Source organism: Grampus griseus, assembly GCF_964374135.1.
Source record: "Grampus griseus genome assembly, chromosome: 2".
Lineage (NCBI taxonomy): Eukaryota > Metazoa > Chordata > Mammalia > Artiodactyla > Delphinidae > Grampus > Grampus griseus.
The window spans coordinates 111,163,490-111,177,989 of NC_139018.1; the positions used below are offsets into that span (position 1 = coordinate 111,163,490).

Below are 14,500 nucleotides of genomic sequence, written 5' to 3' on the forward strand. Positions count from 1 at the left end.
AGGCAAATGCATCATCAAGAGGGTGGGTTATGCTTTAACTAGCTGCTCAGATTCTCTCAGTAGAAGATGTTTTCAACAAGCCTCAAGTGGAGCCTGAGGAAGGGATGAGTGCCCGGAGGCTTAGATGGGGTTGGGCAGGAAAGACTCAGAAACAGGCCTGCAACGTTTCTGTGGAGAGGGGTCCCGCACCATTCGTGGTGCTGGAAGACAGTGGTCAGGGCACGAGGAGGGGGCGTCGAGAAGCGGGTGTGGGGAGCAAAGGGCATGCTGTTACTTGACTACTCATTCCAGATCAGAGGGTGGGTTATTTCTACTCAGAGGTCCTGGAACAAGGCCCAGGAGTGAGGCGCTGGGCACCAGGGCACAGCCTGAGGACATGGGGCTGGGCTTCGGAGGACCTCAATGAACCAGAAATGATTCCTGCCACCAGGAGTCAACTTGTAAACAATCCAGACCAGCATGGTGGCAGACTTTGGCTACCATGTCCTGGCCTCATATGGGGGCAGCCCTGATTGCCTGCCCCAGAGCTGGCAGGGGCAAGAGTCCACCACCTAGGGCTAAGAGGACTCAGAAGGGCTTTACAGCCTTTAGGTGTCAACCCCTCATTTCACCATTATGGATGAGTTTCTTTTATTTTTGATTGAATCAGATCTGCAAAGCGAATTCAAATGCAAAACTCTTAGGAAAGATGGCAACTTTAAGGCTTCAACAGCTGAGAACCTTACATAATAGCCAGTCCATAGCCCCAGGAGGGCTGCTGAAAAGGGCACAGGCTGAAGAGGCAGCGGGTGGCTGGGGCTGTTGGTCTGGGAATAAGACTCACCCCAAACCCGTCCCCTTGGCTTGTTTCAAATGTAACTGAGGCCGGGCCTGCCGGACCATCAGTGTGTAGTTTAAAGGAAAAATCATCTGTTCCCATCTTGGGTGAGTGGTCAAGTCTTTTGTGTAGACAAGACCCACCCTAATAAAACTGCTTCCTTCTGTAAAATTTTGGTGTTGGGGAGATTTATGGAGTGCAGTGTAGGAGAGTCCATCACGGAAGGGGGCTCCCCTGCAGCTCCATCCATCACCACAGGCATCAATTATATATGGTCCTCTTCCTTCCTTCACACCTTGTGGCCCATGGGGATTACAGACGTAGAGGTATGGATCCCTTCTGCAAGCTTTCTGGCAGATTCATGCAGCTTTTTCTTGGTTACCCAGCTTGACAGGGAGTTCATCACCTCAGCAAGCAGCCGGCACTTAGTGGCCTTTGCATTCATTTCCAAATGCTAATGGAACCATTGGCTTACAAATCCATTCTGAAATGTGGCCAGGGATCCATAGCTAATTTTCCTGATGGTAATTTCTGGAATATTCTCTTTCCCCTTTTTGCTAATCAGGACTAGAGTTTCCTGGGGCTCCAGGTCCCTGGGTTTTCCCAGCAGCTCTGAACTTTGGCCATCAGCCTGGAATGCAATGCCTGTGGCCTGGAGCTTTAGTGCATCCGGAGGCCAGGGAAGGTCTCGGGGCCTCCTCTCCTAACCTGGGCTCTGGTCCTTCCTTCCTCTTGTTGCTTTCACCCTTCCTAACTTGAAGGCTTCTTTCATTGCTAGGTAAGATGGCAGCAGACCAGGTTATCAGACCCTGGGCCTTTCCTCTGCCATTTGTGAACATTCTACTGGGTCCTTCCCCTGGGACTAGGGATCTTTCCTTCTGACAGCTCAACCGGCCCAGGGCAGTTGAAGACCCTTTCAGCACATTTGTAGGAAACAGCTGCCAGAGGCTGTCTGTGGAGCATTTCCAGGGGAGATGGAGCCCAAGGGTTCACACAGGAGATGGACTCACTTGGGCTCAGGACCAGTTCTGGGCAAAGCTGAAAGGCCAGACCTTCCTGTCTCCATTTCCCAGAGAGGTCCAACTGACCCTGAGAGCTGCGGGGTTGGACTCCGAGGGACAGGACAGCTGTGGCCAATTATTTTATTTTATTTTTAAAATAAATTTATTTATTTATTAATTTTTGGCTGCGTTGGGTCTTTGTTGCTGTGCACAGGCTTTCTCTAGTTGTGGCGAGCGGGGGCTACTTTTCATTGCGGTACACGGGCTTCTCACTGCGGTGGCTTCTCGTTGTGGAACACGGGCTCTAGGCGTGCGGGCTTCAGTAGTTGTGGCACGCGGGCTCAGCAGTTGTGGCTCACGGGCTCTAGAGCACAGGCTCAGTAGTTGTGGCACACGGGCTTAGTTGCTCCGCAGCATGTGGGATCTTCCCGGACTGGGGCTTGAACCCGTGCCCCCTGCATTGGCAGGCGGATTCTTAACCACTGCGCCACCAGGGAAGCCCCTGTGGCCAATTATGATGGCATCAGCAGCCTGGAACTGAAAAACCTCTGTGCTCTAAAATAGCAACCCAATGGTCAGTCAGAGCTCCAAACAGACCACCATCATTGCACAATTCCTTTGGATTTGGAAGGATTTTATTCATTTAGAAAATTTAAAAAAAAAGTATAAAAGAGTCTCAGATTCAAATGTAATCACTGTCTCTTTCAAAGTCCTACCAGATAAAAACTTCCAGATGTCTGTCACTTGAAAACAAGACATGGGGTGATAGAAGAACTGGGGTCTGTATCTACAGGGTGGGGAGAGGCACCCTGGTTTCTCTGATTAGGAGAAGAGAACAAGAGTTGAGCACGTGGAAGAAGCTGCACAGGGCAGCACATGACCTTGACCTCAATAACAAGCTGGGGCTCTGAGCTCCTGGTCTCTCCCCTGCAGCCGGGGAACTCATTGATCCTGCAAGGACTCAACTTGTTGACACAATCTGCTGCTTGGGCCACTGTCAGGGTTCAGCTGAACTCCCCCGAATCCCTGAAGCTTGTCTTAACCTCCCTTCTCTTTAGGTTCCCTGATTCCTGGGCACACACAGATCACAGTATTAGAAGCAGGAGACTGAACTTACCATTTAAGAGTCTTTCTCCCTAACTAGACTGTGAGCTGCTGTCAGCTGAAATGTTACCTTCGTCTCTCTATATATTGGGTTGGCCAAAAGGTTTGTTCGGGTTTTTCCCTACGATGTTACGGATGTTACGGTTTTGGCCAACCCAATACATCCCCAGTGCCTCGCACAGAGCTGGGCACACGGGGAGATGCTCAAAAAATGACCTCGGAATGGAAGATGGAGACGTGGGACATTCACTCTCTCTGGCTGTCCCCAACATCAGGGCTGCTCCGAGACCTGCTCCCCAAGCCCGTCTGTGCTCAGACTTCCCCCAGGCCTGTGCACACAGCTTCCTCTCTTCTGCTTGCTGCCACCCATGGCTGCTGAAATCCTTGTCCTCAGGGGCCTGCCCGAGTGCCAGCCTCCCCCGATCCTTCCCTGACACCCCTCTCCCCTAGCCTGGACCTTTCCTTCTGTAAGATCCTGATCACATGTTGCTTTAATTACTGTTAGATGAGTCCAGGTGGTTCCCCATTGAGCAGGGGGTCTCCACAGGGGCTCCGTGGATAGGGGGGGCCTCCTGAAGTTGAATGCCTGTACCCAGGAGAAGTCTGTAGTTTCTGTTATCTTACTCACCAAGCTCAGGACTGCAGTTCTGCATTGTTTGCAAACTGACTCCTGTTTGGCAAGAATAATTTCCGCTTCCTTTTGATACCTTAGTTGCATTTGACAAATGCTTGTTGGATTTAATGAAATTGATTTTCCTTGCTGCATTTTCCAATCAGCCCTGACCCCAGAGTCAGGAGACCAGGGCTAGTCCAGCTGGAGCACAGGACTGGCCGCCTGACCTGTACGAATGGATGCCCTCATCCCTCCTGGTACTCGGCCCCTTACCCTCAGACTGGGAGCTCCTTGAGGGCAGGGCTCTCACCTCTGAACCTCCTGGCATCCAGCACAGGGCCCAGCACAGAAAAGGCAGTGAAAAGATTTGCTGACATAACCACTTAAAATGGGACAACGATTACCATCTGCCTACTTTGCAGGGCTGTTTCTGAGCATGAATGAGGCACAGAAATTTTCTGGAAAAATTAAAGTGCTCGGCACATATTACATGACTGTTATCAATATAGGGCAGTTATATTTATATTTTGCTGTATTCAAGCAGGCACGAGACACTCCAGATGCAGCTCAGGAAACGCTGAGTGTGAGTCGCGTTTCCATCCATCTGCCTGCTGTCTGCTGTGCATCTGTCCCCCTCCCTCCGTCTTGAGATCTATGACTGAGGCCCCCTTAGGTTCCAAATGCTCTCACGGAGCAGCTGCTCGTTGTTGGGGAGAGAGCATGAGACTAATATTTCTCTCACTTCTGTCACTTCAGCAGGTCACTCAACCTTCCTGGGACTTGGCTTCTTTATCTGGAAACTGGGAACAAGGAATCCTGCCCTGTCCACCTCACAGAGGAGTTGGGAGAATTCGGTGGGTTACTGAAAGTGATATATAAGTGGGATGGACTGATAGGCATTTTCTGGCAAATTAGGAGGCGCAAGTCCACTCCCATGGGGGCCAGCCTGGGCAGAGCTTATGCACGCAAACCCAGGACACCTGTCTGTCCAAAGCATGCCACGGGGGCATGTGCTGATACTGACAACACAGGCTTTCCCTGCATGGTACTCCCAGGCGGGGCTATACCCCAAACAGCTTATAAAGCATGCAGCCACGGACTCCTCTGTCCCTCTGGCAATCCTATAAGGTTTCAGTCTCATCTTGAGAATCAGAACCAGGTGAAGCACATGCCCCAGACAGAACATGACCCTTGTGACACCATATGTCTGCTTGGGACCTCTGCAACACGATGCTGAGTCCGCAAAGAGAGAAGCCCACGTGGGCTGCCTTCCAGAGCACACCTGGCACATCTGGACACCCTCCCAACATCGTTGCAGGGCCGTGCCCCTGCACACACAGGCCACCTGGGGCATGCAGGGCACTATTAGAGCCCAGGCAAGTGGTTTCGCCATGTTGACCTAGTTTTTGCATGAAGTTCTATGGACTGAATGGGACCCTTGGTCCTGGTGGGACACGTCCCCAGGCATGGGGGGGGCTTGAGACAGCTTATTATAAGTTGATGACCTTGACATCCCTCTTCCACCCACAGAAGACGAGAGGCAGAGAGACCCCAAGAAAGGGGGATGAGAGACAGCCCAAGAACAGGGAGAGGATGACCCAGAGAACTAGGAAGAGTGAGAGGGCAGGAGGGCAGCTCTAAACCCGTCCTTACCTCCACTATGTGAGAGGAAAAGCCCGTCTGTGACATCTCCAGCCCGAAGGAGGTTTCATTCTTGTTGGTGCCTGAAACAGAGGGACAGAAAGATGTTAGCTCCGCACCTGATTTCTTAGCACCAGACATGCCTGCAGCTCAGTCCCCAGCACCTGTGACCCGGAAGCACTTGCAGGGAGGTGAGAGGGGGCCCCGGGCCTGAACCAGCTCATCTGCCCCAGCAGCAGGCACCTTCCAGGTGGCCGTGTAGGTTTATTATTAGCAGCTCACTCCCTGCTGAAAAGGACTTGAAACGATTTATATTACAGGGCACGCATACTATAGGGATATCAACGAAGGGGAAAGATCCAGAAAAGTGCACGGAAAGAAATAATCTGCATTGTTGGCAAGAAATGGAATTTCCCACTTTGTTCATTCCTACTGTTCACCAGATTTGGTTCCAGATGCTTCTGGATGGTTCCCAAATATCAAATTGACCCTTAGGAGGAAGACCTGTCACCACCACAGATTTGCAAAGGAATCCCATGCGTGCTGAAAGGTCCTCCCTGCACAGGGCCTCCTCATGTGTCATTGGAGCCAATGTTCTCGTCACGCAAGGCGACCATTTCGAGAATAAACTCACTGATTTGGACGTTTAATTCTAAGGTGAGGGTCAAACAGGTTCATACTTTCTATTCCTTTATCATGGGTTATGAGGGCTTTTCTTCTCTTTCCCTGTGTCTGTGGCTCGCCATTTCCAGTGCAGAGCAGACTGCTTGGGCTCTGGGATGCTGCCCTCTATCTCTTTTGAAAATCCTCCCATATGGTAGAGCCCAATATGGCAAGGGCCCCTCTACAGCAATATATGGTGCAAACGAGACCCACGCAAATCAAAACTGGAGTTTGAATTATTAAGGAGGGAGGCAATCTGAGGAAACCCCGCAAAAAGGTGGAGTGGGAGCAGTGGGACTTGGGGGGCGAGCGTTTCAGGCGGTGGAGCCTGGCTCAGCTGGGCTCAACTCGAGTTGCCAGATAAAATACGAGACGCTCAGTTAAATTCGAATTTCAGACAAACAACTAATGGTTTTTTAGTACAAGTCGGCCACAAATGTTGTATTTTATATTTGCTAAGTCTGGCAATGCTCGTTCAAACCCCAATTCCTTCCTGAGCTGTCGGAGCTCTGGCAAGTCATTTGGTCCCTTCGAGCTGCAGTTTCCTCCACAGTAAAAGGAGGGGCTGTTTGGAAAGTGCAGAGCCTCACATCCAGCACAGGAGCGCTCCAGTGTTAGTGGTCATCACAAAGGGAGGACTCTCGCTAAACCCTCCCATCCCGGGGGGCGGGGGCGGCTGGATTTCGCTCTGTGGGCTTCACCTGCTGTGAGCCCAGGAGCCGTGAGCCCAGGAGCCTGGACCCCTCTCGAGAAGCAGCGCTCACCTTCCAAGCTGAAGATCCTGTCCCCCAGGGCGTCGACAATGTCCTTCAGGGCCGCCTCATCAGTGACGTTGAAGAAGTGCTTGTCATCGGGGTCACTGGCGATGTATTTGATTTCGTTTAGAAAAGCTTCTGGATTGATCCCCCTGCGGTTGTAGTAGCCCAGGACCTGCCAGGGAACAGGGGCAGGGGCGACAAACCGGGACATGGCACAGACCTCCCCACACACCCATGGCCCCAGACTCGGACGCTGTTCTAAGACAGGGTTCTGGGGCTTGGGAGTGTTTTCTAGTTTTCGGAGGTTTCAGAACCTCCCTGGCAATGGTGAAAAAACACCCCACAGCTGTTGCAGATAAACCTGGGCAGGACAGAAAGGAGATTCTCAACCGCTCTTTAGGAGAAGGTGTAACAAGGAGAGGCCCATCTGAGGGCCTGGATGGCTGGTTCACTGCCCAGAACCACCCCCCGCCCCAGAGTCCCCAAGGGGTTGATGGCGAAGCCTCTAGAGGGTGGGCAGGGGCAGGACAGGCAGGACAGGCAGGACAGGACTCACGGCCACAGCGTATCTGGTCACGTTGTCCCTCTCGCTTTGCTGGATCACCTCCTCCAGGTCTGGGCTGTCGTGGGACTCCCCATCCGTGATGACAATCATCACCTTCTTGGCCCCTTTCCTTCCACCCTTCTGGAAAGCCTCTGAGCTGGAACCCAAGCACAGGGGGAGGGTCACAGAGGAAGGTGGGGATGGGGCAGGCCTGGCGCTCCTACTGCCTCGAAGCCAGGGCTAAGCCCCTGGGCAACCCTACACGGTGTTGGGACCTCGAACCAAAGAAGCTGGATTGAGATGCCCAAACTACTCGTTCGCCAGCTGCTCAGATGCGTCTTAAATCTGCTTGTCTTTAAAGAGTGACTTTGAAAAGCCCCTCTCAAGTCCTGATCTTCCTGTTTTGGGGAAGCAGGGGGATGGGGTGGGTCTGGGAGGGGAGTTCAGGGTCAGGTGGAGACCTTTAGAAGCCCTAATTCCACGGTTCAAAAACCCAGCCACACATTAGAATCATCTGGGGAGTTTAAAAAAAAAAAGGGATGCCCAGGCCCCACCTGGACTCATGAAATCAGAATTTCTGGAGTGTGGCCTGGGCACCAGCATTTTTCAAAAGTTCTAATGAACATCGGAGTTGAGAACCACTTCCCTCAGTTCTGAAAAGGTGACGTGCCAGAGCAACTCAACAGCTAAACCATGCCGTTCCATAAAACGTGTGTGACGAAGCCTGACAAAGTTCCGACGTTTCCCAGGAGAACCACTTTGATTCTACTTTGGGGACTGTTAAATATAAAATTCTATGACAAATATTTCTCTTTCTTGCTTTTTCTTTTGTTTTCAGTGGCTGGAGCAGGTGCTTGGCCTGCCTGCCGGGCAGTCCAACCAGGAGCCGGGGGGCTGGCGCTCTATGGACTCTTGGAGCTGGTGACTACGAAGAAGGAAAAATTGGCTCCTGAACCATCACTGGCTCTTGGTGCCTGTGTGAGGCCAACTCTCCTTCAGACCATGAGGTTCTGAAGTTTTCAATAAGGACCTAAAAATAAATGTTACCTTTAGACGCCGCAGTGAGTCCTCAAAGGTCTGACCCACAGGTTCAAGCACCATGATGTCAGGTTAAATCCCATCACTCTAAGGCTTTGGTTACCAGGGGTATCTTTTGTTACACAGCAAGCTGATGAGCTGGTGTGCGTGATTTAGATGTTAAGGAATTCACAAAACTTGGAATAAACTAGTTCAGAGCATCTTCAAGCTACCAGTTAAGAGAAACAGACCATCTGCCATTCTCTTAGCAATTCTATGATATTCTGGATATGCTGGCTTTAAAAACTCCTCTAAATTTAGTGTGAGGCGTGGACTGAAGGGGGGCAGAGGCACACTTGACATGACAAAATACAGAGAATATTTTGGGCTTAAGCCTGACTCAGTGGAGGGAGAATGCTGCTAGTCCTTCAAAGGACGCTCGAGATGCTTCTGTGACTTCATTGGAGGGCCAGGTCCAGGAACAAAACTCCAGAAGAAAAAATATGGCAGGGGAAGAGCAGGCTTTATTACATATGGAGCCAAGGAAATTTCAGGATCATATTTCCATAGAGTGGAATGGTGTGAATATCTGCAAGAATCTGTAATAGCATAAATATTGGCATGAATCATCAGATTTAAAATTGTGAATTTGTATTGTGTAAAAGACTTGGATTTGTTGCTTTGTAAATCAGACTATAACTTCCTGGAATGCAGTGAAAGCTTTATACTCACGACAGTTTCCATGAACCTGGAAGCCAATGTGACCCCGTGGAGAAAGGTCATATCACGTCTCCTTTCTGCTCAAAACCTGTCCTGGCTCCCATTTCTCCCAGGTCCTGATAATGGCCTGTGAAACCCCTGGTAATCCCTCTGAGCTCCTCCTCCTGCTGGAATCTTCACTGATCCTGGAACCACCAGGCATGCTCCTGTTTTAGGGCCTTTATCTGAGCTGCTCCCTTTTCTGGAACCTCCCCTGCCAGGCACCTGCTTGGCCAACTTCCTCACCTCCTTTAAGTCTCCACTCAAACGTCAGTTCTTGGTGAAGCCTTCCCCGACTACTTGGTTAATGCTGATTAAATACCTGCCCTCCCCAACCTGCCTGACTGCCTTTACCAGACTCTATTTTTCCCCCATAGCTTGTATCTCCCTCTAGCATACTAGCTATTTAGTTTTTTGTTTTTTTGTTTTTTTGCTTATTGTCTGCCTCACCCTCTAGAATATCAGCTTCACAAGGGCAGGATATTTATCTGCTTTGTTCACTGATCTATCCCAAGTGTCTAAAACAGCGTGAGGCACATAGTAGATGCTCAATAAAAAGTGTTGAGTGAATGAAGGTGGCATTGCAGCGCTGTCCTGCCCCCTCCTCTCAAAGCCACACATGGCTGCCAGACTCACCTTCATGTGCACATTTGATGATGACATTCAAGAACCTTCAGTGGCCAATCACGCTTGTTTTAGCTACAACGTTATAACTCTCACAATCTGACTCCAAACCATCTTTGCAGCTGCAGGGTTTACTACTCCCCAACACGAACCATGCTCAGAGCAAGGCTCTGAACGTAAACGTTCCTCAGCTCTCCCTCTCCTCTGCCGTTATTGGGGCAGAATGTCTTCTGTGGAATGTCTTCTCTCCATCTCTCCCTGCTGTAATCCTGGGGTCTGTCAGATATTCCCCATCTTGGCAGTCCTCTCTGATCCCTCCCTTGGAGCCCTCCTCTCTCATCCTCACTGAGTTAGGGTGACGCTTACCAGGGGTCACGGGTTACCTCTTTATAACCCCTCAAGTCCATGGCCTGGATCTTTGTACTTTAGTAGGTACACAGAAAAAAATGCATTATGAATAGCTGAGCGAGGAGAGAAAACCTTTTACCTGAAAAGGCACCAGCTGTAATTTGGGACCCAGACTTGGCCGGGAAGATTAGATTTCAAAGTTCACTTGAGGTGTAGATCACACACCCCAGCAGTGCTCGTGAGTCATGATGGTTCAAACTACTAGGTGAGTCACACACACTTGACCTGGGGGAGATGGGCTGCGAAATGAGATGGAAGCAGTGTGCTCCATCCCGGTGGGAGTCAGTTAGCTTCTCACTGATAGCTCAGTGGGCGTGGGCTTCCTCCGTTCCCCTGGCCACTTCACAAGAGCTTGCTTGGGGTCTCAGGGACTCACCCCCATGAGGGCCCATTTCTCATGAGGGTGAGTAAGAGCCATCTTTACACAGAGGGATGCTCATTTAGGAAAAATGCTTGAGCAGGTTTTATCAGTGAACAGAAATACACTGGTGGAGCAGTAACTTAATCATAAAGAGTAGTGAAGTTGGGTGACTTTCCTGGTAGTGCAGTGGTTAAGACTCTGCGCTTCCAATGCAGGGGGCCCGGGTTCGATCCCTGGCCAGGAAACTAGATCCCACATGCGTGCCGCAACTAAGAGTTCTCATGCCAGAATTAAGAAGCCCATGAGCCACAACCAAGGAGCCTGCCTGCCACAACTAAGACCTGGTGCAACCAAATAAATAAATATTAAAAAAAAAAAGAGTTAATCTTTTGACCACATGAAATCATGTCACTACTAAATAGCTTTCACATTGTAGCATTCTGCTAAATGCTACATTCGACTAACCCTACGTGAGGTGGATTATAAGGTAATGGGACGGTGGTCTCAATGAACATAGCAGAGCTCATATTCGTAGGTGTAAAATTTATACATTTAAAATCGAAATGTCTTGGACACAGTTATCGTAGGAGTTTAGGCCACAGCTGGAAAGATCTGGGGGAATTGACTTTAAAAATCATTCACTGATTCCAGTGGGGGTGAGTACAGTGTTCTGAGCCATGGCAGAGTTACTGGAATAAGCATGTAGCTACCTGTCTGGATGACTAGAGATAGCATTCATTATTATTGTGAGTTCTGGTGTGATGTTTAAGGGAACAGCCTCATTGCTCTACAATCTCAGATGTTAGATTTAACTATGTTCTTTGCATTCTACTGATGACCAACACCCCACAAGAAGATTCTGCCCTCGTACAACCCACACACTTTTCATAGGGTCTCTGTGGCAGAACATATTTCCTGAAGTTGACTGGAAATCCCAGCCCCAAAATGCTCTTCTGTAATGTGACCTTGCCATTCCTCCATCAAGAGGGGAAATTAAATTCTCTTCCCCTTGAACCTGGGCTGGCTTCAGTGACTTGCTCAATCAGAAGACTAGAGCAGAAGTTATATTCTGGGGCTTCTGCAGCTAGGTCATAGGCAGTCTCAGAGTTCCTGGGTGGATCTCCTGGAAAACTCACTCTTGGAATGCTTCCTCTCAAAGCCTGGCTGCCACACGGTGAGAGAGCCAAGCCACATGACTACGTGTGGGTGCTCAGATCACCAGCCTAGGTGAGCTCCCAGCCAACAGCCAACATCCGCTGTCAGCCACATGAGTGTGCCATGCTGGATGTCCAGCCCAGTCGAAACTTCAGATGACAACAGCCCCAGCTGACACCAGCCTTCAACCACACGAGAGAACCCAAGGGAGAACTGATCAGTTGAGCCCAGCCAATGCCCAGAACTTTGAGGGATTAATTATTGCCTCTCCAGATACTAGATTTTGTGGGGCAGCAAAAGATAACTGTAACAGTATCTGAGATTTAGAAAATTAATTTTTTTTTTTTTTACCGAGCAAATTCAATGCCAAATGCCGTCCGGGTCTCTGTTCCTCCTCTCTGTTCAATGTGACTGGCAGCTTCCACCACATCTTTTACAGACCTGTAGTCATTGAGGTGAAATTCATGTACCACGTCTTCTCCGTACTGAACGACTCCAACCTGCAAGTTAGAGGAGAGGGAAACAGGACATCTTGACCCCTGAAGGCTGGCCCTTTGGTGATGAGGTTTCCTGGAGTCATCTCTCTGGGACGGTTCAGGAGTGAGGAGGGCTGGGGACCTTCCCAAGGGAGAGGAACTAAGCAGAAGGGAAGCAGGTTCTGCACAGTTCCAGGAATGAATGGCTGGCTTGGTGAGGCAGGTGGGAGGTGCATATTGAGAGAGGAGACTGTGATTTAAAGAAAGGCCCAGCAGATTGAGTTTCTTACTTAAAAAGACAAAAGTGGAGCATAGAATTGAAGTCTAAAATCTTAGGAGCAGTGTGGGTGGAGGGCCATGGCATTGTTCACCAAACTCTGGAACTAAGGTTCTTTCAAATTTGGAAGAGAAGTTTGAAATATTAATAAGACTCAAATATTAATAGTCTCGAAATAAAAACCTTAAAGAATAAGCAAAAACCTACCTATAGTAGGACTAGAATGAAAAAATGTCACTGTCGGATGGGCCCACAGAGTTTATTTGGTACAAGTGCATTTCCAATGCTGGACTTTCATCCACCGTACCCTAAAAGATGATCTCCCAGTGGTGGGGAACTCATTACTTCATGAGAAAGCCCACTCCCTTTTAATGGCTCTAATTGTTAGAAAATAATTTCTTAGATTGACCTGAACTCTGCCATCGTGTCAGTTCTAGTCATCGGTCCTCCTTTGGCCTCTGCCCAAACGATACGGAACAAATCCACCCCCTCGTTAGCCAGGCAGCATTATCAGATATGTGCCAGCAGCGCTGACCTCTTCCCCTGTCTCTTCTCCAAGATCAAAGTGTCTCATTCTCCCCTGTGCCTCACCCAGCAGGGTGCTAGTGTCTTCTCGCTCTCTGGCTGATCAAAGTTTTTGTTAGTATGTGGTGTCTATCCCAGAGGACAGTGTCTGACCCACTCAGTGATGCCTCCCCTACGCCGTCCCCTGATGTGCCCAGCAGAGATGGGTGTCCTGGGCTGCAGGGCCCTGAGGCTAGCCCTTTCACCTACACCTTTCCAGCACATGTACAGATGCTCCCCCCCACCCCAAGGCAGCATCTGCCATGCGTTTTGGGGGGGCCTTATTTGGAGGAGGAAAGAGTCCCAACCACACTCACCTGGATCTGCCCAGGGCCGATGTAAAACTTCTTCAGGATGTTGATGAGGAAGTGCTGAACCTCCACCCAGGGGTAGATGCTGTTTGAACCATCCAGGACAATGATGATGTCCATGTAGGTCTGGCACCCTGGGCAGTGGGAACACGGTCACAGCTACCCAAGGAGCCAGTGTCTGCAAATCTCTGATCCCCTGGATGACTGTCCAGGGAAGCCTGGCCTGGGAGCTGTCCTTGGGCTGAACATTTATTTGGGCAATGTGAGTGAGGAGCCCAGGAATTCCTGGCTCTGCCCCACCGTTCTGCACTGGCTGTCTGAATAAAGCATGAATGGAGCCCTACTGCCTCTGCTCCTCAACAGGGACTGACCGCCGTTAGCTGGCAAGTGTTTGGTAGGCAGCCAACAGTGCCCAAATCAGTACCTCATTATTGTATATTTTACTGTAATGGGTAGGCTGGCATTACCACTTTCAGCCCGAATGAATGGGTTTCACTTCTTAGGAGGGAGGCACGGTGTAATAGCTAGGAATGTGGAATCTGGCGTCAGACTGTTTGACCCCCGGCTTTGACCCTGGGCAAGTTACTTAACATCCTGGCATCGGTTTTCTCTTCTGTAAAAGAGGCATAATGATAGTAGAGGATTGCCACGTGGAATTAACAAGGTGATGCTTCTAGGGCTGAGCACAAGTAAATGCTCAAGAATCTTAGCTTATCCTCTTTTTATTATTTTTTTTAACCAAACCACTTTGTTAATGTAACAATGACATTATCAGGTCATTATCTTGCTGCTTTGAGCCTGAAGGTTTCTCTATATTCTTGTAATAGTAATACCAAATTAAAATGAATAATAGAAAGCAACAAAGAAAATATGAAACATTGGTAACCTAACAAATTGAAAAACTTCTTTACATCTAAGTAATTTATTTCTGTTTGTGAAACAGCAGGACTTACCTTGAATAAGAGATGATACAATCTGATACGATATACACTATACTGTGCCACATTGAAATATTGGGCATCTGCTTATTTTTACTGGAGAACTTCACACTGTTTTCAAATCTACTTTACAGCAATACAGCAGGGGCCTTTGTGAGTTAACCATTCCAGTAACTCCTGCATCGGGAAGGTGTAGTATGTCGATGTCAGAGCTCACCAGGAGGGGAAGGTGGTGGCTTTGAGCCTAGGCGCCTGGCACAGGTTCTGTGTCTGGGAGAGCACTTTAGAAGCGTTTGGATGCTCAGAACCACCTCCGCTTTAGGAGAAGCTGTGTGTACACTCTGGTCTCGTCTGCACACGCCGCACGCAGCATGTGATGGCCCTATACCTCCAGGCTAACGGTGCCTGATAGCTTTGTCCTTCTCCAGCGTGCTTTCGCCCCACACCTGTGGACCGAGCACCCGCCATG

General features: G+C 49.6%; 1 protein-coding gene across 2 annotated transcripts in view; it reads right to left on the reverse strand.

The window, feature by feature from the left end:
* The window catches only part of ITGA11 (integrin subunit alpha 11), a 124,491-nt gene that overhangs the window by 40,218 nt on the left and 69,773 nt on the right, over nucleotides 1–14,500 (reverse strand). For both annotated transcript variants that reach the window (XM_082648660.1, XM_082648661.1), the window contains exons 6-10: nucleotides 13,100–13,227; nucleotides 11,817–11,965; nucleotides 7,154–7,298; nucleotides 6,604–6,769; nucleotides 5,189–5,259 (exon numbers count right to left, since the gene is read on the reverse strand). In XM_082648660.1, coding sequence (XP_082504786.1) covers nucleotides 5,189–5,259; nucleotides 6,604–6,769; nucleotides 7,154–7,298; nucleotides 11,817–11,965; nucleotides 13,100–13,227 — 659 coding nt within the window. The remainder of the gene's footprint in view (nucleotides 1–5,188; nucleotides 5,260–6,603; nucleotides 6,770–7,153; nucleotides 7,299–11,816; nucleotides 11,966–13,099; nucleotides 13,228–14,500) is intronic.